The following is a 25,883-nucleotide window of genomic DNA, read 5'->3' on the forward strand; positions in this document are numbered from 1 at the left end:
AGCGTTTGGCAAGTTAGTTTACTGTAGAAACTTTACATTTACATCTACATTACCTGTTGAAGTTCAGGGTCTGACTGCTTTAGGCTGAGGTCAGCATACACTCAGGTTTAACATTATTCTGGCTTCTTGGCTAGCAATGGCTTAGCATGTTGTCTGAAGCAGAAACTTGCAAAGAGTTGTGTTAGCAGTATAACGCAGTTGTTGCTATCCTGGATGCTATTTTCCATCACATGCTTTTTGTAAAATTTAAAAAAAAGTAATGTCCATATCTCCACTCCTCAAAATCTCTAGTCCACTCCACCGTTTCTCTCAAGCAGGTGTGCAGAAAGAAAAAAAAGCATGTTTGATGTTTTTTTTCTTTTCTTCTTTCAAACCTGGCACGCAGATAGTGGAAGATCTTTTGTAACGTAAGTAACAACATAATCATAATTTCATTATTGTACTTAATGAATTTAGTACAAGGACGTTTTACATTACTGCGTTACTAAAAAATGTAATGTGATTCCAGTAACACGTTACTTTGGAACATCGTTCTAAACTAATGAATAAATTCAATTAACGGTTGTGTCCTCATGGAAGAAAGAGTGAGTGTGCACACTTATGTCTTACTCTTGTTTTCAGTAGGGCAGGAGCAGGTTGAGTGATGGATACATTGTTTGTGTGTGAGTAAGAAAGAGAAAAGAGAGTGGGGAGGTCTGTTTTTAATGAGAAGAGAGTTTGGAGCAGACAAAGAGGCCAAGCTACTGGAATGTCAACAAGAAGGCTCTATGTATGTATGTATGTGTGTGCATGCTTGTGTGTGTGCATCCAATTACATTAGCTTTTACTCACTCAAAAAAAAAAATCCCATGGAGGCAATGCACAGATCATCAACAACAGTGTCAACGGTGTCCAAGCATGCGCTGCCATTCATATATCCACAAGGACATAGTGATCACTGTGTGTACAGAAAAGCATACTTGAACCCCACACACACAACCACACCACTCTTCCTGATACCCTGTTTTGGAGCTGCGATGAGCCGTGTAAAATGAAGAGCAAACATACCTGGATGTCATTATAGCCAGACTTCAGACCAGCTTATTACTAAAACATGGGGCCTATAACCAACTGTGTGTGCGTGTGTGTGCATATGCTTTTTATTTTTGCAAGTTTTCACACATGAAGTACCTTGTGTGCCAACAGATGAGTGTGCTGGGTGTATTAGCAGTATGGCAAGTTTTAATATTTATTCTGTAATACATGGCATGAGAAATACATACCAGCATTGCTAGGTTTGCAGGAAATGTTTCCCTGCCTTTGCTTAAGGTTTTCCTTTGTATTTGCTTAATTTTTGCATTTCTATCTTGCATTCGTTCCTTCTTTTCTTACAAGTGTGTGCTCTCACTGCACACACTCATCCATAACATGTGTTTTGACATTCCTTCAAAGCACCAACAAAGCCTCTTAATTTCTTGCATTTGGAAACACTGTTGTTATAGCTCTGACATTTCTGCATTTTTGTGGTTTCACAGTCTGTGGCAAAGAAGGCTGACCTGTCTGTGGCTGCGAGTGAGCACGAGACCATGTGATGGTGTGTTTATCATAAAGAAGGACAGAGAGACAATAAGAATACAATTGGAGGTTAATTTGAGTAACTGAACTTTTAACATCCATATATATGTATTTTCTTTGTTCTGAGCTATGATTGTCGCCACTCTGTCCCTGCTTCTTCGGTTTTTGAAAATTTAAAGCAGAAAAAAAAAGACAAAATGGATCTGTACTCTCTTTGGCTCGTGTGTAGCACGGAGCCACCTGTCTATAACAGAAGCAAAAAAAGGATAAAGTAGAAAAGGGAGAGAAAAAAAGACTACTGACTTTTGGGTCATTAAGGTAGAAGTCCATTGATTTTGGCTGTGTCTACCCTGGCCAGTTCTTTCCGCTTGTTATTGACCATCTGGTCTGCACTTTTTCACCAGATCTGCTGTCTACTGTCTGCTGTTAGTGTAAAAGGGAGCATATTTTAATTAATTCCCATATAGGTTTATAGGAAGAAAAAGATTCAAATGCTTCTGCATTGCACCTATTCATTTCAAGTTTGGAGTTTAATCAAATATAATGCACACTGATTAAAACTTGACTTGAATTCACAAAATCAGATTAGATAGCACGCTTTTTTGTTGCTTCTTTTTTTGTTTTGTTTTTTAAGGATTTTTAAAGATACTGTGACAATAGGTTTTTTTAAGTATAGGGTGGGTTCCCAGAGAGTGAGCCTTGGAAGCTAAGCTAACCCAGGACCATTACAGATTACATGGAAAGGAGGGGTGATAGTCAGTAGAGGTGTCATTTGCATCTGGGCAACATGGGGTACCAGGAGTCAAGACACACAAGAGAAGGGGATGGTAGACAATAACGGAATACATGTACCGCTGTTACGTATTTAAAATACAAAATATGAGTAACTGTATTTCGTTACAGTTACCATTTAAAAAGGTGGTATTTAGAATACAGTTACTTTGTTGAAATAAGGGGATTGTCGCGGGTCAGGATTGTTTTGTTTGACAGCTATGATCTGTTGTTCCAGGTGGCAGCGTTATGGTTGCCATGGTTACAGGGTGACTCGCTCTCTCTGCGACTGTGTGTTTCCTGGGTGAGAGAGCGCCTTTTTTTTGTTGTACTGATTTTCACAGGTTCATCGTGGCCACCTCAAAAGCGGTGAATATCACCATCAGTCCCTCGTGATGCTTCAGTGCAAAAAATGTGACTTTAAACTGAACGGCGCACCCTGGTGGCAACGCTGTTCAACATGAAAGATGAAGTTACTTTTGAGGGGCTTGGAAAGTTTATAGAGGCTTTAAATTTGGCCCACACCTCCAATGTGATGAATGCTTTCTAGTTATGTGACCATTTTACTTGAATAGCGCAAAATGGCTCCACAGCGCCCCCTACAAAATTCCAAAATATCAGCCCCTGCTCTGTGTTTTATCTATGAGTCTGAAACTTGGTAAGCTCATGGAAGATATTAAGATGTACAAAAAAGTCTCATGGAGCAATATCCCAAATCCAACAGGAAGTCAGCCATTTTAAAATTAATGTGTAATTTTTGTGACATTTTCCCATCTTTTCAGGCACCGTACTTTGACGAACTCCTCCAAGGGATTTCATCAGATTGGACCGATCTGCAGTTTGTGGAATCTAAAGACCTTTGTGATGTTAAATTGCGAAGCTTTTTACGTTCAGGGAAACGGGGTGGTTATGGCGGCACTTAGAGTTTGAATCACTCGCCAAAAAGCAGTAATCTGCTGTCAGTCAAAAACACAATGTCCAATCTCTCCCAAACGTCTCAGGTGTGATGAGACTCGAGCTTGGAAGTGTTTGTTATGCCATTTGTACATAATGGTTAGAGCGCCACCTAGTGGAACGACTAACTAATCATGAATGAATGAGTTGAGATGTTAGCTGGTGGTTAAATGCATGAATTCCATCAATGTGACATCAGATCGGACGTGCTGGTTTTAGGTGTTGGGCGTGGCTCGACGCGCCGGGGGTGCGAGGGCCCTCATAACGCTGCTTGTGTTGTTGTTGTTATGCTAAGCTAATAGGCAGAGTGTTAGAGACATAGCCCTAAAGAATGTAGCCTCATGGGCAGTGTAGTCCGTGCTGCAGGGAGAATGGACTGCCATATCCGTTATGTGTTTGTGAGCGCGAGGAGGCAGAAAAAGGAGAGTGGAAAAGTACGAGTTATCATCGAGTAGAAACGGGAGCTGGAAGCATGTAAATATAATAATAACCACTGCAGCCAAGAAGATAGTGATGGGATTTCTGGCTCTTTTTAATGAGCCGAGCCGTCTCTTTCGGCCCTGAACTGGCTCTTCAGGTTGTTTTGTTGCTTTAATTAATTTATTATTAACAACAATATAAAATTATGCACAAAAGGAATTACTAATGTAAAAAAAAGAGTGGTTTTATTTATATATGTTCATATATAAATATATGCGGTGGCCCCTAGAGACAAAGCACGTACAAACTCCAAAACACATTTCTAGCGTTAACTGAACTTCCAAAACAGAGCTACCTAGATCACTTAAATTACACAATTGAAAGCATGAAAGCATATGTGTATTGTTTGTGTATTTATACACAAGCACTCATATATATTCGAATAATTAAAAAAAAATCATTTACCTGTTACTACCACACACCAAATCCGGTCATTGGTACTTCCTGGCTTGTGTAGCCAATAGGTAACAAAGCTCAACACTGCGCCTAGCATCCTGGAGCACTTCTGTTGTCTTTTGTATGTGTTTTGGAGTTGAAGTGCTTATGTGAATGGCTGAATGAGGCAAGTTGTGTAAAGCGCTTTGAGTACTCAGAAAGAGTAGAAGTGGCTATAAAATAACCAGTCCATTTAAGGGGGTTAAAGTGTGTGGTTAGATGACAAGATCAAGGCCCAGGTGTCAACTCCAGATTCACACATACCAAAGAAAAACAGCTGGTGAACTGGAGTCTGTCTTGACAACCTTCTTTTAAAACAGTTTTGCATGTTTGTGTGCATAACCATACTTGAAGGTATGCACACTCCTGCACAGATGGGCAAAATGATCAAACAGCAGGTACAAAACCATCTTTCTTTTTTTGTGTGTGTGTGTGTTTTTTCCAGATTGTGCGTGTCGGTTATGTGCGTCTAGGGAAGGACCTAAGTAACACTTCTCATGTAGATGCGCGTTTTAGAAACAATCTATCTTACTCAAATTGTTTGCTGATTTTTCCTAAATGATGTGATTATACAAAACAAAATGATCTTTTTGTTTTATTTAGGACTCTGACTTATGATCACTCATGTCGTTATTTCTAATCAGGATTGTAACTTACTGCATTAATTAACCTAAATCCTTTTGAACTCCCAATAAATGAGTATAATAGAATGAGCATTCTCCAATCCATGTCAAATCAAGGCTTTGAAGTCAAGAGTATTTATGAGGACTACTGGAAAGAGAGGCAGGACTGTCAGGGGAAATTATTTGCTGATAATGATTTTCATTGTAGCAAATGTTATGTTCAGCATCATTAGTCTTCCTCCGACAAATGATGAGCGTGAAACTGTAAGTAAACTTCGGCGTCAAGGACAGAGCAACAACACCCTAGGCTTTGCTCCAGTTCAAATAAATCTGCGTGTTTTCACCACTGGCTTCTTCTAAATGTATTTGTTTTACATCTTGTTTTTTTCAGCCCTTCGTTGCATGCCAGCTGAAGCTCAGGAGACTGAGTAGTAATCTGTGCCTCCTCAGCTGCTTGGATTACAGATGGCGATGTGTTTTGCAGTCGCTGAACTTGACAGCAGCTCTTTTCCTTTCACACCTTGCTTGTTGTGTGTATTTTAGCACTGTTATCTGAGGAATCAGAGACAAAGAAAAAAAAAAAGACCAGGAGGACATGCACTCATGCACACATTTTATTATGTAGGTGTGTAAGTCTGAGTGTGTGTCATTGGTTCTGTGCACGTTAGTGTGCACAGTCACTGCGTGCATTGTCTGTTGTGTTTGTTACATTTCCACCGTCACACATGATTGATTGCAGCTTCAAAACTACTCATGTGCAGGTCCCTCGGTACTCGCCAGTACTTGGAAACCAGTCACACAGCAAACACTACACTCACACAGCCATGGAAAAATCATTCTTGAATTTCAAGGAATCTCTGTGGTGACAGTGACATAGCCCCTAGTTCCACTTGGAATGGCAGTTCTTTGATTGCTGACTCAAATAACAATGAAAAAAATGCTGGAAGCCCCCCCTGCTGTGTGGTGGAGTTGCGCCCATGCCCCATTTAGCTCCCACAGCAACAGCTTGACAAACTAGACTGATTGCTGTTCCAAGAGTTAGGAGATTGATAGCTCAGTGGCAGCTACTGCACACTGGAGTTCAGCAACAGGACGGAAATAACTTAGATGCATTCCACCTGCAAAATATGCTGTTTAATAGTATGCTTTCTTACTTTTAACCTATTACAGTTTTTTACAGACGCTAGGACACATTTCTCAATACTTAAGTCACTTTTGCAAAACTCTTCACACATTTCTCCTAACTGACCCTCAGCCTGGCAAAGCAGTTCATTTCACATTCAAAATGCACTACAACTACCAAAACACTTCATTCAGGTCTCAAATGAACACATTCCTCCAGAACACTAGCAAAGGTTGACAGCCGACAAACACACTTTGTCACCCACAAAACAATAACCTAAAAAACACTAACAACATGTAGCATTACACAGTGTTTCCTTGTGTAAAACAAGGACACATCTCTGTTTATAATTTCAATATATGTTACTGGAATGAATCAGACATCATGTATTTATGTTTATGTATTTTTATTTTTTTGCACTAAGTAATCCCAAAATACAAGAATTTGTATACACACCATCCACTGATACACATACAATAGTAATGCTAATCTACTCGGTCTCCTCCATTTGGCCACAGGTTCTCATCCACATCACATCTTATGTCATCTAGGCCAACACACCTAGGAAAGAATCTTCTGGCATGCCAGAATTGAAGGAGTTGAAAAATTGAAGGAGTAACAACTGTGTAGATGTTCATCCACAATGAGAATCAGCTGTGGCTGGTTAAACTGCATTGTTAGATTTAAAATATGTTTCAATAAAATATTGCTGTTGGATTTTGCTGTCTTTTCAAGTTTTGCATTGTGTTATTGTTTTGACCATGAGTTTAACAGTTTTGAAAACAGTATGTAAGTACATGCAAAATGTCCTGTCCGTACAAAGATTTTTGGCAGTTGTTGTGTCTGAGTGAGAAGATGATTCATGAAATTTGAGAGATGTAGTCATTGAATGCATTTTGAGCCAAGACAATGATAACTGGTCCTCAGTTTAGCCCACATAGACTTCTGTTGTGCTCACTGTGTGAGGAGTTTTGCAAACGTGACCTAAGTATTGGGAAATGTGTCCTAGCGTCTGTAAAAAACTGTATTAACAATAACTTTTCTAAAGCCAAATTTTCATTCTTTACCTCTTCAAAGAATGTTTCTTGACCTCTGCAGCAGTTTTTTCAAGCTACACCTGCCTAGGAGCCGATTACAACCAAAGTTCAATAGGCTAAAACTTTTAAACCTTTTTAATAGACAGACATTAACAACACCCTGTCATCTTTATTTCTTGCTGGGATGTCATCACGCTATTTATTATGTGGCAATGCGTGTTAATGTAGAGCAATATATAAACATAATTCGTTGTACATCAAGTTAGAACTTTAAACTATAAGTAGGCACTCATTAGAAACTTAGTTATTAAGGGGCATCAACATGGGAAGCGATTAGCAGTGATTTGGCAACCAGAGACTGTAGAAAATCAATGACATTCAGCGACTTTAAATGTGGATGAGCAAAATAACTAGTGGCAAAATAAAGTGTACGGGATCTGAATTAAACATTTCAAAACCTTGAGGCAATTGATTAAAACAACTGCCAATGAGAGTGAAATACACTGCTGACTGACATATAACAGAATATAACAAAGATATGTTACTGTAAATCTTTAAATAGAGGAGGATTATCTAGGCAAGCAAGTGGACCTTGGAAGGTCCACTACTGATCAGTCTAGTCAGATCTGTCAGTAACAAAGCTAATTGCTTCATGTGTGGGTGTCCCTATAGGCTTTGTACTAATGCTAAGTGTATATACACACACAGACAGACAAATAGACAGACAGATAAAACTGTCCTTGTTTCTGCACCACAGGGGAAATAAGAGTTTTACATTTCCCATCGTTGGAACTATCATAACTTTTTATCACATGCAATACACTTTTAGCTAAAATTTCCATGCCACTTCAGTTCCCTAGTCAAGGTCATGGTATATTTGCACAGTGTGCCAGTGATGAAGGCAGTAATTTTTGCTGATATTATCTTGGAACCCAGGAATTCTGTCATATATTATAGTCCATTAATTAAGACAGTCATTTCTCTATCCATCCCCCTCCCCCTGACTTCTCCATCTGAAACCCTTTCCTCCTCTAGCTGCCCTTCACCTCCCTTTTTACTTTATACTTTCTTGTTCCTTTGCTAACTTCCAACACGTCCCCTTTCCTAAATCCTTTGGGGTGACTTTCTTTTTTCTGCCGTTATTTTCCTGTCTGTCTCACTCTCTTTCTCCATTTTATCATCCCCATCACCATATTAATTTTCCCCATATCTCTGTTTTACTCTCTTTCTTTCTTCTCTGTCTGTTTTTCACCAACTGGTTTTAATAAATGAATGTCTTGGTATTAGCACTGACCTTTTGAATTTGGCTCTTGGGGATGTTTTGGGTTATGTTAGCTATGTTATTAACCAAAAGGATTAGGGCTGTGAGGGAGGTTCCTGCTGGCTTATGTCTGATTAGTATTATCATTATTTAGTCTTGCCAATGGGAAGCAAGAAGAAATATTTATTAGATACACACTCAATTCTAAAAACTGATAATAAAAGTTTCTTTCCCCTTATCTAAGTTTACCATGATGCCACTGATGTTGCTCTTAATGCTATATTGGATGTATATCAGCCCCTAAAAGTAATTTTAATCCCATCACCTTAACTTTAGCCACAATAAAAACTGGTATGGAAATAAGCTTAAATGTCATTGAGAACAATAAAAAATCTGATATAAAATGTCATCAAATTTGTTTCTGGAGGGTAGAATTAGGTGAAAGAATCACTTGAAACTATCAGAACAGGTTGAAACAATATGAATTAGATGTTGAGCATTGGTTTCTTGTTGATGTGGCAAAAAAGGAGAATACATTCATAATGGTAGACTACGACAGACACTTTTGGATTTGGACTCAAATACAGGAAAAAATATAAGAATAAACTTGAACCTTAAAATGGGAGATCAGGTGTCTCTGTTATGAACGACATGTACCCACTGATTAAAGTCTTGGTGTAAAACTGCCCTGATGGAAGTATTGTCTTGCTGGATGGAAAGTGTCACAAGGAGTCAGTGAACGGCTTAGGAAGTATGAAAATGATGCTATGATAAAAATCTATCTATCTCAATCTAACTTAACATTTAATGGAGAATTTGGACTGATGTGTTTGACGTAATTCAAAATTAAGAACAAATATAGTTATGCCATTTGAAGAAATGACGTAGATCATTCGGAGGAGTTAAACACATAGAATCAAAGCCAAAGTGCACTGAAGCTCTTCTGGCCCCATGGTGGCCCAAAATCTTGTGTGCTTTTTTTTCATTCTTTTTTTCCCCCACTTAATCCAAAAAAGAAGAAGTTAAATGTATACGTCAAATAGAAGAAGGTGCATTTAAGCGATAACTCCACCTAGGGCTGGGCGATATATCGAGTTTTTTAAAAATATCGATATATTTTTATACGAGATATAAGATGTGACAATATTGTTTATATTGATATAGTCTATGTTACGTTATAATTATACTTGTGGAGCCGCAGGTTTGCCTCTCTTTCATCCACTTTTGTCTCTACGCAACGTTACTCGGCCTCGCCTCTCCTTCACTGAACACAACTCCCCCTCCCCCATAGCTTCACCTGCAGGCAATGACAAGATGAAAGCGGAAAATCTCCGTTAGCGAGTTACCGCGGATCGCCCCGTGCATGGGGCTGGACGGCGTCAACGTGTTAGCGAGCTAACCGCGCTAACGAGCTAACCGCGCTAACGACATGCAGCCCAGAGGGGCTGCACGGCCTAAAATCCTTTCATTTTCTCAAAAATCGACAGTGCGCCTTATGTATGAATTCTGGTTGTGCTTACTGACCGCGAACCGATTTTATGTGGAACACAGCGCTCAGCAATCTGTCAAAAAATGTTTTAATATGACTTTGCTAAGCTACGGAGCTGCACCGCTTGATGTCGGAGGATTACGGCTACCGAGGAGGAGCCTCGCGGAGTGATACGTACTGTGTGTGTATAAGGACCACAAATGGCACCTGTTCAGAGACGTGGTGCAGCTGTCTCTTTGTTATTACGCTCAGCGTCTATTAGTTTACATTTTGACTGCACAATTGTGAGCTTTTTGTTATGCACAAAAACAACATTTTCTTTTATTTATGGACCATGATTATTTAATAAATGCTGATAGTTTATTTTTGAGTAATTTCTTCATGTACATCTACGCTGTATGTAAATAAAAGTGCCCGTGTGACATCTGGGACACAGTGTGACTAAGAACTCTCTTTTTGTTCTTAACTTATGGCTTTAAAAAAAAAAATCGAGATATATATATTATATCGCCATCCAGCTAAAAAATATCGAGATATGAATTTTGGGTCATATCGCCCAGCCCTAACTCCACCTGTATAAAGTAAAAACAAAGAAACAAAAAAATTGACAGCTCTCAATTTTCTCTCACCACTCAATTTTTTTTCTTTCTCTACCGCAAAACCTACAGATGTTTCTGATCAAAGCAGTGTTATCCAGCTGTCTCTCCCCTCAACCCCCCACCCCATCCCTGAAGCCAATTCTCAGGAATCTTTCTCCCATTCCTCATTTCATGACCTCTCTAATCCAGGCTTGTAAAATATTAACTGCCCTACTCAGTCTCAACAATTCATCCTCCCTCTTGTGCTGTACCCCTTTCCATCTAACATCTCTCTACTCACCACCTCCCATTCCATCTCTCTTTCCCTGCACTTCCTCTCCTTTTTTACACACCCCACTTATTCTCTCTGGCTCCCAAGTTCCTCTCAGAACATAACCGTCTAAAACGTGAAGTATCAATTAACCCGGTTGCCTGCAAATCTTCCTGTCTTCTCCAGTGGATTTGGCAAGCCGGATGATGGGCAATGAACAGACTGACACACATAAACACTCAGACACTCTACGTTTACTTGTGCAGTGGGGCCAAGATAAGATGGCAGGAAACAGGAAGTGGATTTATTTGAGCATTGGTGCCCTGACTCATAGACAGACATGCACAGAAAACACGCATACACACTCACATACAAACACTTACACAGCTGCAGCTGCCTCAGTGTTCACATAAAAGGAGAGGCAAATGCAGAGAGAGCGAGTGAATGTTAAGCTCTCCGTGGGAAAGAGAGACAGGAGAGGATAAAGTGATAACTTCATTCCAAGATGTTTGCGGAGGAAGTGTAAGTGTGAGAGCGTGTCTGTGGGTGCAGAAGTTGCATGTTCATGCATACTTGTGTAGAAGTGTGGCCTGTATGCATCTGTGAGAAAAGTACACATAGGTCTGTATCAACAGTACATCTGTATCAGTGCATTAATATGTGCATGACCGTGAAAGTGCCAACAGCAGTTTATTGCTGATAGTTATTATGTCATACAGCAGTTAATCAGATCTCTCTTTTATAAATTGCCAGGAGGATTTAGCATTTTGCTGCGTCATACCTCACAAAACATCTGAGGACCCTGCCTAACCAGCTGTGCCGCATGCTGACTGAGGCAAGAAGATTTCAGTGGGCCTGTGAAAATGATTAGAAAACAGTATCTGCAGATGCAGAATACTGTATACAACTGTGATAAAAAAAAATTAACATACATCGTAATTTTGAGCTTTAATGATTTCTTTGAACTTCCACTATTAGTGATATATGTGACAAAGTCTGAAGGGAAGTAATTTTTTTTTTATTCCTTCCTTTAATTTGCAGTATTTGCAGTGTGTTTTTGATATAATCTGCGGAGAGTGTTCGTAGTTAAAATAAAATCCTGCGGCTTATTTGCACTGCAAATAAACAATTTTGTGGCAGACTTTGCAAAGCTGCTATCACTGTCTGCAAAGCTGACAGTGATAGCAACCTTGAGAGTAATTTTGTAAATAAACATGCTGTAAAGCCAAAAGTATTGCGAGTTTACTTCCAGTTTTGAAATGTGTTAGCCTTTCATTTGCCCTGTTCTCATTACAAAACATTTTTAGACACAAGGGTGTCTGTGCTAAGAGGAAATGCGATATCACATTCACTTAAAGCGAATGTGAAAAGAAAACTTGTGTCTGCAATGATTTTTTGTTTGGCTGTTTTTCTGGTTAAAATATATAAGCACATCATTAATGGCTAACCTTCTGACTTCTACCAGGATTATTTTTTTAATTCAGCTTTAGAGCTTTTTCCACATAGAAAAATTAGACTTTTTGCACTATTGAACATTATTTGCAAAGAAATAAGAACTCTGTGGCTTGAGGCTGTGTAATAATATGAAATAATTTTGGAAATGATTTTGAAAGCTCAGAGCCTGAGCTCACAAGGGTCCAATACAAAGACAAGTGAAGGCCAAAAGTGGAGGAGGGGTGGTGGATCAGAGGGCCCTGAGCAACAGCCCAATCAGACATGAATAACCCATGTGTGAAATCATAAATAATTTACTGCGTATGCTTACTCTACCTGTCAGGACTAAACTTAGTAATTTACTGTTTATCTAACATACAACAGTATAATAAGTTTAAAGAAACTCAGTGAAGCTGATTCTAATAAAATATAGGAAACTAGAAGACTTTTTTAAATGGTGGTTACATATTTTCATTTTCATTCCTGACCCTGTGTTATGTCAGATTTTACTAGTTTATAGTGAAAACATATATACATCTTGTAAAATCTGTCTAAAAATGTAGCAACAACACTGATGAAAAAAAGCTTGTAAAATTGAATATGAAATGTTTATTCAAGAACACGCGCTGGCAAGTCAGCAGAGATTTTTAAGCAAATCCGAGCTTCTGTCAAATATACTAGTTTTCAAGATTTCCTTTTCAGTTAATGTGAAATTGCAGAAGAAGGAAAAAAAAGTCTTTCTATTCTGAAAATAAGATCGATACTCACTATTCTTCCAATCACTGTTCAGCTGTGTGCATTTTATTTCTCTATATCAGTAGAATTGGCCCAGGCTGCATCAGCATGTGCAGCCACCGACTGAAAAAAATTGATCTTTTCAACCTAAACTGATAATTCTCCTGGGCTCTATCTCTGTGTGTCAGCCAATCCAACATTTTACTGTTGGACTTTCAAAAGGCATGGCTCCCCTTAGGCATACAAATGTGATTCACTGATAAATGTTTTAGTGAGTTACAGCCTGACTGGAAAGTGACAGAGTCACACAGTCTGATATGTACATGGCAATAAATCGACAAAGAGGGCTGTGTGTACATGGAGAACTGCACATTGTCACGGAAAAATACAGCATGCAAGTGTGCATTGTTGCGGACACACAAACACAGAGAATATAAGTCTTTGGGATGGTAAATCAGAATGCCAACGCTGAACTTCAATTTCATTTCACGCCGTTGCTGTGCAGTCACATCATAACTTACAGCTGGTTGCTCACAGACACACACTTTAAAAACACACATGTGTGCACAAGTGAAGTCACAGACACACACTGATAAGGAATCATCCTCATATATGACAACAACAACAACAACAAACTTTATTTATATAGCACATTTAAAAACCAGTGGTGTACCAAAGTGCTTAACATACAAAAGAGTAAGATGAAGTAACAGGGAGGATGAAGGCTATAGCAAAGAACCAGCATGGTAGCATGTTAAATGGCATTAAAACACAGAGGCAAAAGAAATGCATATAAAAGCATAAAAGAACAAAATATATAAAGGATAAAAAAGTCAAAAGATTTTTGGCAAGATATTCTGTGTAATGAAATGCTAACATACACACACATGCTTACACAGTTGGTTCACCACAATCAAAATTCATCAGTATTCCAATCTAGTCAAAAGGGTGTTCATGATAGTTTAATGGCTTGTAGCCTTGGTTACAACATAAATCTGTGCATATGAGTCTGTGACAAGGTCAAACTGTGAGAATTTGTGTGTCCAATTTGTGTGTCCAATATGGCTGCTGCTCCACCAGCTCAGAGAATATACCAAACTGACTTCACTGCAAAGAGTGTATATCTTACTAACCCTTTTCCATACCATGTAAGCTGATCAACATTGTTTTTGAAACACTTTAAACTAACTAACTACAAATGTGTTCTAATTAAAACCAGATTTTTAAAGTTGTACTTTTAAGTTTTATGCCATATGTGAACTATTGCAAGTCTTTTACAGCACTAGTTCAGTTTAGCCTATAACCTCTGAACTACATTTGCAAAATTAAATCATTTGAAACCCTTTTCCAGCTCAGAAAACCCGATGAGAAGTTTATCCTCTAAGTCAATGGCTGCACTTCATCCAAAGACATTTGACAGCAGAGTATTAGAAAGGTATAACACTGGAACTTTATATTTGAACAAGTAATTCTAGCCATGTTTAATCAGCTAATCAAACAGCACGGCTGCTCTTACTCACAAATATCCTCAGCGGCACAAGTCTAATGATAATTTGCCTTTAACTGATCTTTCTGGTCAAATAATTATTAATCACGGTCTAAGGAATGAAGACAATGAAGACAAGAATTGAAAAGGTGTCATTGCATTTCACATAAAGCAAACAATACAACACTGAGTCTTTGTGTGTCTTTGACTTTTTTCCCATAAAATGTAAATTTTTTTCTTCCAATAGTCTTAACTACATTTGTGCTTGCTTTAACCTTGGCCTGAACTACTGTATTTGAACACTGTTTGTGTGTATGTGTGTGTGTGCATCCCAAGTGTATAATCTTATATGAGGTCACTTTTTTCATGATTACTGTGTGTATGAACTAGGATTGTGGTATGGCAGTTTCATGCATAGCAACATTGGAAACACAAGCAGATACTTATGATTACAGTTTTTTACAGACGCTAGGACACATATATCAATACTTAGGTCACTTTTGCAAAACTCTTCACACAATTCTCCTAACTGACCGTCAGCTTGGCAAAGCAGTTCATTTCACATTCAAAATGCACTACAACTACCAAAACACTTTATTCAGGTCTCAAATAAACTCATTCTTCCAGAACACTAGCAAAGGTTGACAGTCGACAAACACACTTTGTCACCCACAAAACAAAGACCTAAAAAACACTAACAACATGTAGCATTACACAGTGTTTCCTTGTGTAAAACAAGGACACATCTCTGTTTATAATTTCAATATATGTTACTGGAATGAATCAGACATCATGCAGAATTCGTTAATATTTGTTTATGTATTTTTATTTTTTTGCACTAAGTAATCCCAAAATACAAGAATTTGTATACACACCATCCACTGATACACATACAATAGTAATGCTATTCTACTCGGTCTCCTCCATTTGGCCACAGGTTCTCATCCACATCACATCTTATGTCATCTAGGGCAACACACCTAGGAAATAATCTTCTGGCATGCCAGAATTGAAGGAGTAACACCTGTGTAGATGTTCATCTACAATGAGAATCAGCTGTGGCTGGTTAAACTGCATTTTTAGATTTAAAATATGTTTCAATAAAATATTGCTGTTGGATTTTGCTGTCTTTTCAAGTTTTGCATTGTGTTATTGTTTTGGCCATAAGTTTAACAGTTTTGAAAACAGTATGTAAGCACATGCAAAATGTCCTGTCCGTACAAAGATTTTTGGCAGTTGTTGTGTCTGAGTGAGAAGATAATTCATGAAATTTGAGAGATGTAGTCATTGAATGCATTTTGTGCCAAAACAATGATAACTGGTCCTCAGTTTAGCCCACATAGACTTCTGTTGTGCTCACTGTGTGAGGAGTTTTGCAAACGTGACCTAAGTATTGAGAAATGTGTCCTAGCGTCTGTAAAAAACTGTAAACATTAGCAGTTTCATGATCATTGATGTGCATGTATTACCTTAAATGTTGTGATAGAATGCAAAGCTGTGCATATATATCTTCTTTACTTCTGAACTGCATGTTAGATTTAAAATACATTTAAAAGTAACAAATTAATTCCCTTAAGAATCGTTGTAATTTACAATAATGAAATAATTCTATATGTACTATATTTTCTTAAACATTTATTGTGTTAGAATCCTAGTGTTATGCACTTGCCGTTGCACAAGTTTCTGTACACATGCTAATGTACATGTATATACATCACTATAAGTTAATCTGCCTGTGTTTGTTTATGTGGGCTCGTTGCTTAGTAAACAGCTCATGGAGTTAGATGTACAGCCAGTTGCTTTTTGGGTTTCTCTGAATGGTCTTGTTTTTCTTTAAATAGCCCCTGGACAGCAATACTGGATTGTCTTGCAGGTCTTAGCCAAAATATGACATTATGCTGGCTCTTTATCGTTAAATCGTAATATACTGAAAACATCACAGGACTGCATAAGAACTGCAATGCCCTCAGTGCCCACATTTAATGCAAAGTTCAAGTTTCCTGGCAAGAAAAAAAATGTTGAGAAACTAGCCTTCCCTTGGGCCCTGATGGTGTGGTGTACGTGCGGGTGCACACACACTGAAAGAAACTTACCACATTACATTTTCAAGCATTTCAAATGTAATATATGTGGTATTTTTTTAAAACCCTGAACTTGTGACTTGAATTATGCATTCACTGTTTTGTTTGTTTTACTTTTAAGCTGTGGTGTAACTTTTTTTTTAGGTTGCGCTTAATGTTTGTGTTGTTGGTGGTAAGCATGAAAAATAGCAGATGAAATGACATTAAATCATGAATATAATGCTAGCAGCATGCCATTGACGTGGTTCATTTTTGGACTCTGGTGTTTCAACTTGAAAGGAGAGAAAACAAAAAAAAACTCGCACTAATATAATTCATCAGATTGAATCCTGTTTTTAGTTCCAAAATTGCGTACTTTTGGTTGCTAGATGAGAGGTTTTGGAGGTAGTCAATAAATGATCTTTTCTTAAGGCTCCAGGGTAGTTATAAGCTCTGTACTTAGGCAGTCTCAACTGGCTTCAAACCAAATGAAAAGAATAATAAGTAAAATTAGTAACACTAAATCTTTGTGAAGGACATTTGTGGTTCATATTCTCATTTAGCAGAGAAAACCAGTGTTCTACCACTGCGTAAAGTGCCCTGTCTATTACCAAGAGAACAATAGCACTTGAGTTGAATGCCATTATGGTTATTAGCCCTGCTTGTCTAGATGGTCATGAGGCATGAGGACATTATGCAGGGCAGTCTACGTATACGCGAGTGAGTACATGATTGTAATCATAAGTATCTGCTTGTGTTTCCACTGTTGCTATAAGGTGTATTATGCATGAGTGGCATGTTTGAAGACTACTGATCACTGATATACCATGAATGAATACTGAAGTTTCAACACAATTCATATGGCATGTAAGTGAGCAGCATCAAGGACAGAGGGAGCGAAAGTAATGGAGAGGAGAGAGCAAAAGATGAGCAATGAGATATACAGAGGGGGGACAAGATAAGAGAGACACAGTGAGAATAACTCTCAGAAGGATAAACAAAAGCAGACACAGAGGTAACAGCAAGCATCCCTACAGCAGATAGTAGTACTACAGCATGGAGGGCTCACGGACATTATCATATGTTGATTTTTGGTATATTAAGACTCCATAAGACCATTTTATCTGTGCAACTGGAGCTTGTATGACTGAAGGACGAAGCTGAAAATCCTGATAAAGTTAATTCTCTGGTGCCATAAACTACACAAGTTATCCAAACTGTTCAAGTGGATTAAATGTAACTTCAGTAATACGAATTCACACTTGATTTAATACCACATTGAACATTTTTAATCCTTAAATATTTAGCAGAACACTCTGTGTTTATCAGCCCCCAGCTGAGAATAGTCAGTAGTTATAACTGTACCAGCTGAGGACGTCTTTAACTCTGTCTCGGAATCTGTGACTTCTTGATGAGTGGGAAGTATAGCGACACAAAGCAACGAGGAGAAAAATCTTTCGGGTTATCTGAATAAGTTTAACTAAGACGAATCAACAGGAATCAACAGCTTGAATGCACTGAGCCCAGAAAATATAATTCTGGTACACACTGGACACTGTTTGTGAATCATCATCAGCTAACAGGACAAGTTGAAGTTCAAAGCAGGTCATTGATACAGGCAGATGGGGGGGAGTGACACATAGACAAGGGTGGAGGATGAACGATAAAGATAGAGACTGACACAGAGAGTGAGAGGAGAGGAGGAGAGTGTTGATAGGACAGAAGAAAGACAAGGAGAAGTGAGAGGACAAAATGAAATGGAGAGAGATGGAGAGGGAGCAAAGGCGAAAGATGTGACTGGATATTTGAAAGGACTGAGGCAGTGAGAAGGTGATGTAACCTGAGAAGATACAAAGGATTGGATGGGGCATTGAGGGGGACAGGAGAGGTTAAAGAATCATTGCTGTACATAGACGGGTACTGACCTTCACAAAAACAAGAAATGCTAAGTGCAAAAACTTTGTAAGGGGTAAGCTCTCACCAGGGACTTCATTTTTCTTTCAGCTACTAATAAAAACTTCTTTCTGATTAAATCAGTTGGATGACATTCATGACTTTCCACTTCTATTCTATTAACAACTCAGTGTCAGTGTTCAAATCAGTTTTGAAATGACTTCTGTGCCTTTGATAAGTAAGAATTACTATTACAAGTTACCAGTAATCACACAATATATTCTGCAGTTAGTTGGTTTGAAAGCGCAATGAATGACCACTGACTTAAAATTCAAGGTCTCTTCTCTTCTCTTCTCTTCCTTGTCACATGAAGCAGGGCACCAGCATCATCATCAAAGCTAACATCAAAGTCAAACTTTAAGGTTTATGCTAAGATGCAAATAGCTTTTTATGTAAATAAAGTCACACAAACTTGTTCAAAGTAAGTTGACAGAGAAGGAGATCAAAGGAATTGGCATTTCTTGCCACTGACATGCATATGCACACACATTATTTGGCAAATTTGGAGGGCGAGCGTGGAGATGGCTCGGGTGGACAGCAGAAGAAAAAAATGATAATAATAGAAAAAAAAATGAAGATGGCATGAATCACAGAGAATTACAAAAAGAAAGGGTTAGTGAGGGGTAATGAACGGCGGAATGGAAGACGAAGAGAACAAACAGCGTTGGGTTAATGTTAATGGGGACAAGGATCTTATCCCCATTAAATATAGATGGCTCTGTTATGGGACATGAAATATACATGAAACACTGGGTTGGCATCTGTATCAGCTGTGATAAGAAGCATGTCTGAGTAGATTGAGAGATGGAAGCTAGCTCAAGTGAAAAAAAGGCATTGTGGTGAGAAACAAAGGTGGGTGGGGAGAGACACACAAAGAAAAAGTCTAGGAAAGAGACATCAGACCAAGACAAGGATCTTGACAGCATTTGATCTACAGCCAGTAGAGGCAGCACGCCCAACCACCCCCTCCCCCCCCGTTCATAGAAGAGGGCTTTTACAGAGATGGAGATCAATATTTTATTGTTGTTTCTTGTTGTGCTGTTGATCCCCAGTGTTAAGTGTTAATCTGAGGTCTTCAGTCTCTGTGGTCGTGGCATGCCCCATGAGGCTTATCAACACAACAGGGCTACTAACCCCAGTGTTTGGTGAGAACACCCATTAGGCTCACATATAACCCCTAACCCTGGAGGTCACAGACCCAACTACTTTCCTGACTGGGCATTGCTGTTAGTTAACAGAAGGCTAAAGGCATCAACGAAAAGACACGTCAGAATCGACTTTCTCTTTCAAAATTTGATAGAAATAGTCAGAGAAAGTTGTTTGTGTTTATGGACATGATTTGTTTTGGGGTTTTATTTGTCAGTCCCCACATTTTTGAAATATATTTCAATTATAAATCACAATGTATTGTTTGTCTGTAGCAGAAATGTTGTCTTTTTTTTTTTTTACACGCTTTTTTTTTGTTTGTTTCTTTCCTGTCCCGTTTGGCTCTTTTGCCATCAGAATTGTTGTCTAAAGGCAAAGAAAGATGCCCAACGGATTTACTTTACCAAGTTGACCATCCCAGCCTTGCCATAATGGTCCATTTGATTTGCCTTTTATTGTTTATTTTATTTTCACTTGCTGACTTGACTGGAGGAAAGAAGGGGAGAAAGAAAGAGGGAAAGAGAAACAGCTGAGAAGAGGGACAGGGGAGAAGGGCAAAAGACAAAAACCAACAGAACGGGCAGAAAAAAAAAAGAAAAAGAAAATGCATATATCGATCACCTGGATCACCTGTTGAGAAAGAAAAAAGAAAACAAGCAGAAGAGAACAAGAGTAATAGAATAAACAACATCACAATGATATATGGGAATATGACAGTAAATACTAAATGTTAAACATTATTGTGCAGCACATAAGATCAACAGAACACAGTGTGCTTTGAGGTAGGAGCCAAAAAGGGTGTAGTTTGTGGGTGTGATCACCCGTGTGTACACCTGTGAGCATGGACGCGCTTGTTTTTTGTTTTTTTTTAAATGTTGTCAAGAGCTTTCTGCGGGGATGTGTCAGTCTGACAAACAGGAAATTGAGCTGTGAAATAGCAACTGTTATATTTTTGCCCAAACCATCTTTTTCCAAACCTAACTAGGTAGTGTTTAATACCTAACTGGAACATTTTAAAATCATAATGCAACTGAGTTGTGAAAATCTGTCCCTTAAGGTTTCTGACGTGAGCAGCAAAATGATTCATGTTACTGCCAAAATTTTAAACTTTGTTCCATAAAGTAGAAAATATATTTTTTGTGTACACAAATAAACATATATGAAAGCGATTTAGAGAGCGAATTAGTGTCCAGAAACACACACACAGAAAAAATAACAAAAGAATAAGAATAGATTAATTGGAAGTGTGTTGAATCCTGAATTGGAAGTCTGTGTTCAGTTGCCAAGGGCCAACATGCACACAGGGCAGTAATTACACTGCACAGATATTTTAGTGGTTATTAACTGTTGCTATCCCCAGCACTTAATCATTGTCTCTGTCTCTTTTTAGCTGATAGGATCCAGTATGGACGAATAGGCAGTGATGTCACCATGCAGTGTGGCTCCCTGGACAATGATGCATCAGTATCATGGAAGATGAATGGGACATATGTGAAGGCCCAGCACAGTCTAGAAGGCCCCAGACTGATCCTGACTAACGTGTCCCTGAACCATACTGGACTCTACACTTGTTTTCAGAAGCAAGATGATGACAAACATGAAGCCATCTTTCTCCAAATTGGAAGTAAGTACAGTAGCTTACTTCCAATAGGACGGGCGCATTTGCCCTCTAAGTGTTAAGGATGAGACATGACACATTTTTAATCATCCCGAAGGGAAAGTGAGTGATTGCAGACATAAGATGGAAAGACAAAAGGTGAATAAAATAAGAAAGTAGTAAAATAAAATAAGCTACTCTTGATGCCATTGGGATGTCAACAAAAAACAAAAAGAAAAAAAAACCCAACAACATAGAAACAAGTATGACACTGCTGATAATTTCAAAAGTAATCTGATACAAATGTGATAAAAATAATGGCTATAGATGCCCTGCTTAGTCTTACTTCAGCTATGTTTAAGTAGCTTTCTGTGTAATGTAAAATTACTCAAGAAGTAACAAGATGGTAAAATGTACACATAAATGAGAATTGTGATGAATCCTAAAATATAAACTTCTTTAACACACGGTGAGTCTGTTACTATTTTTATCGTTGTTGAGGGCTGTCTCTTAACAAACTGAATTATGTCAATTAGCTTAACCTTATTAGCACTAGCTGTCATTAATGCTTATATTTTATGTCTCCATGGAAATTTGCCAGAGTTTTGTTGTTCCATTAAGAATTTATAACTAAATGTATGATACCATTCTTTCAATATAGAGCATCAAATAATGAAGAAACAAGTACATTTTATGTCTTTAACACATTTAAAACCAAATGACTTTGCATTACATTACTACTATTACTACTAATAATAATAATGATAATCAGTGCAAATAAAAAATCTGCTACATACATTCAAACCAACAACAACCCTAACCCTCCAACCACAATTCCAATTTCAGCTGCTTCCAAAGCTTGACAAAAAAAGGTCTAAATATGTGATCAGCTTAGACTGAAAGATAGTCACAGTCGATGCTTGTGATATCATTTGTGATATCATTCCAGTCTTAGTGGAATCACAGTAGAGGCCCTTTTGAAATAAGCTTTGAGTGCGGGATGGTCAGAGCTTATAAAACCTGCGACCATCCCTGCAATCAACTGTGTCTAAAGACTGAGGAGTATTACTTAAGAAGCTGAATCCATTCTATATACTAGTCACAGGATGTTATGACTGTTATGACTTTGTATTAACGACTGTGAGGGTCAACCTACAGCTGGCTACCAAATTTCCAGATTCTTTTTGTTCCGTGCAAAGTGAGCACTTCAGCTAAATGACAATTTTAATAGTACGCTGTAATGTTTGAGGGGCTGTTTCATTCAAATTTTAAATGCCAATATAAAACTTGAATTGTTGTGATAACAATCTTTACAGTAGATCTGCTGCCAGCTGACCAGTTCTTATGAATAGCTGTTAAAATTATATTTGGTCTATTTCCTGTTATGGTGTGCATAATCGTAATAATCATACGAAAAGTAAATGATGTCACTTTTAATGGACTGCCATGAGGGTTTGTGAGTTGGCATTGGCCTCATTTTAAATCCATTATTTTCATGGTGAAAGTTTTATGCACTTATTCTTTGCATAATAAGTGTGTTGGATGGAGTGGTAAATGGCAAGACGATGACTTGAATGAAATTGCCTTTGTTATAAATTGCTTTATTGACTAAGCTGAACAGTTTATATGACAATGAAAAGAAGAACCCCAGAAGTAATTTCATTAGTTGGTCTCTATTTAAGTTAAACGTTAATCTTAGTACATGCTTTTTGTGTGGTATACTGGTATAGCTTACAGGATGTCCAAATATTTGAATGTTTATAAATGTTAATAATGATTTTAATGACAAGCGATTTCTCTAACCAGCAGATTAGCGTTCTGCCTTATTTATAATATATCACATAACTTATTCACAGTTATTATATTTATCATCCTCCATCCATTAGCTTGGCTGTTATTTTTGAATTCATCTGTCACTGCAGTTCTGCCTCATGACAGATTGAATGTCAATCTTAAATGACAGATCGAATAAAAACAATGTTCAGTCAACAGTGAATTATTATCTACTTACTGTAGTTAAAATAAAATAAAAAGCAGGGACATTATCTCTGCTGGGCAGTGTTTGTTCACATGAAAATGATCACTCTGTCTTCCCTCCTTTTCAGTCTGTTAGTAGTAAAAGGAATAGACAACATTTTAAGTTACATTTTTTACAGAAATCACACTTTAGCTGCAAGAAGGCTAGAGAGTGAAATTAAATATCTTCTTGGCATCAGTCACAGTAGGCTACTTCAGAACGGTGGCAAATTTTGATACACAGCACATGATTCATCACTCCAAGGGGGGGAATAGCCCATACAGCGTTCATCTTTCTGACACTCTTGTGTTATTGAGTCCACCACAACTCTATTTTTGAGAAAAGCAAATTGAAAGACAGGTCGACCGGTTCATTTATCTCATTTGTGCCAGGTGAAATGTTAAAATGTCTTTCGTGAATCATGCATACAAATAACCGATCCAAAAAAACAAACAAATAAAATAAATAAACACTCAACGGTTAAAGATATTTTTGAAAAAGCGGTCAGCTCACGTCCCCTTTAGCTAAACAGTAAACCATGCCAGTATGATTCCATCCACTTGTCAACAGAACCAATAGAGGCCAAACACACAACCCATCAAGATTTTATCCCAGTGCTGATGTTAAATGTTACATTTCCAAGCAAATGTTTGATGAATGAGACTATATGAGCGCATGACAGTTTGGTTAATCATATCAGCAGTGATGAATTACACAATGCTGAAGTAATACTGATTTAATGACTTTTATGTTATGGCAAATTATGTCAGCGGGGGGAATGATGCAATTCACAAACAGGCCAGGATATGTGTGTATGTTTAGGTATGTATAAAACAGAGAGAGAGAGAGCCTTAGACGGACAGATGGAAACAGTATCTGTGTACAAACACATGTGAAAGACTGGTGCTGCTTTTCTGCTATCAAAATGACACTTTGTGTGTGAGAGACAAACAGAGTTTTATTTTATTCATTCATCAAGGGTCAGATCCTACTTTGCTAACCTACTTTTAGCACTGAATCTAACTGTCTCAATAACAGTCTGTGATTTTATGACACGTTCAAGATACGTTGGGGTGGCAGCAACTGTAACTCCGCATTGCTAAATCTCTTCTGTCTGTGTTTTATTGTCTGTTATGACTGCGACTTTGTTTTCTGGCTACATTTTTTTTCATTATGTTAACTGCCACCTACAAAACTTTAAGTGTTGTGCAGCTACAGTGATAATGACATCATGACAGGCTACACTTGTTCTGATTACCATCATGATGGTAGTTTGATTTTATGCAGCGTTTATTACTTACACTGGGGGCTTGTTATGTTTCACACAGATAGAAGTGTTATCAGGAGAATAGCACAGAGCCATCTGTTTATGCTTTTTAGTTTTTCTCCTTCACTCTTTGTCTCTCAAACTTTTTTGATTATCTCTCATCTTTCTTATCTTGCCTTTCGTTATTCTTCATACGTATGTGTGCGTGTGTAAAGCAACCTTGTATGACGTCCTTATTTTCCCACTCTTTCTAGCATCCATCTATCTACGCCGGCTTTTTCATTTGTGTTAGGCAGCATCGCTTGGCTTTGTGTTTACACTGGTTTGCATTAGGAACACTAGTGTTATGCTATGTGCGTATGCACGCTTGGTCCACCTTCACACCGAATTTATGGACTGTGTCAACATAATGTTAGCACAAGGAGACAGCACTTGTTTGTGTTGAGTTTCATGTGGAAATATAGTGCTGCTTTGATGTCTGTTTCTTTTCCCATTTGTATTATTTCACCACTGTATATAACTGTTAGTTTACATTCTCTCTGTTACTTTGTTTTAAAAACTGTCCATCTCCTCATCCACATGCATAAACAGAGAGACACACAAGGAAACTTCAGCACCCAAGTACTCAGTGACGTCTTTAGACTGTATCTTCAGAATAAGACGTGATGTTAACTGGTAAAGGGGGTAACATAAAGCTGGTAAAATAAAAAGTGACATATGGTTTAAAAAATACAATAGAAAATGAAAGAGTACACCCAGTAAAATTTCATTATAATTTAATTAGCAAGCGGTCATAAAACACTGAAGCGCTTGTGGGATAGTGCATCCTTTGCTGTCACAACAGTGAAGTTATTGCTGTCCTCCTCTTCTCTGGCTTTGTCCATTCTTGTATGTATTGCTGTTTTTCAATGACCGTCAGCTAAACAATTTATAGTATAGCAAGATGAGCTGCACCCAACCAGTTATTAAGCCTCCCAGCAAACACAGCATTAACAGCATAGCATCATATATCCAGCCACTCACCTGTCAGCTGCATTATACTGCTAGTGAGAACCAGCTGCACTTTATGCAAGTTTTATACATAGTCTATGTGCAACTTGGTTATATCACAAAGAAATAACTTAAAGTTTACATCTTCTGCAAAAGGATGTTCCATGGTTAAAATTATCAGGGAGATGGAGGAAAGTACGGAAGGACCTTTTCTTTAGGGAAACATTTTACATATGATAGCATACGAGTCAATTTCACTGAAAGCTCTACTACATGATGATAACTCTTTGAAAAATGTTTGTATTGACTTAGTTCAGGTGTAACAACTAGATAAACTCATCTGTTCAATTGCAGTACTTAATGTACAGTGTGACGGTTAATTACTGAGGCTTATTTTGTAGGAAACATGAGTACCTGAGGAAAAAAGGTTTTATTTAACCCTCCACACTCCAACAGAATTCTACTAAAATGTTCTTGACAATTTTGAAGAAAAGGGAGAAACTGGTGAATATTGTAAACACTCATATTTAGCAAAAAAAAAAAAGCTTAAAGAATTTACAGAAATCTGCTTATTTATTCCTTATATTATTGAAATTATCTATTGCCAGCAGGATTACACATG

At 37.9% G+C, this 25,883-nt stretch overlaps 1 protein-coding gene across 1 annotated transcript in view; it reads left to right on the top strand.

Annotated features, from left to right (window-relative positions):
• Window positions 1-25,883, top strand: part of cntfr (ciliary neurotrophic factor receptor) — a 194,732-nt gene that overhangs the window by 73,999 nt on the left and 94,850 nt on the right. Inside the window, exon 3 of the mRNA XM_026174227.1 lies at window positions 20,781-21,014. Coding sequence (XP_026030012.1) covers window positions 20,781-21,014 — 234 coding nt within the window. The remainder of the gene's footprint in view (window positions 1-20,780; window positions 21,015-25,883) is intronic.

Source organism: Astatotilapia calliptera, chromosome 7 (genome assembly GCF_900246225.1).
Source record: "Astatotilapia calliptera chromosome 7, fAstCal1.2, whole genome shotgun sequence".
Lineage (NCBI taxonomy): Eukaryota > Metazoa > Chordata > Actinopteri > Cichliformes > Cichlidae > Astatotilapia > Astatotilapia calliptera.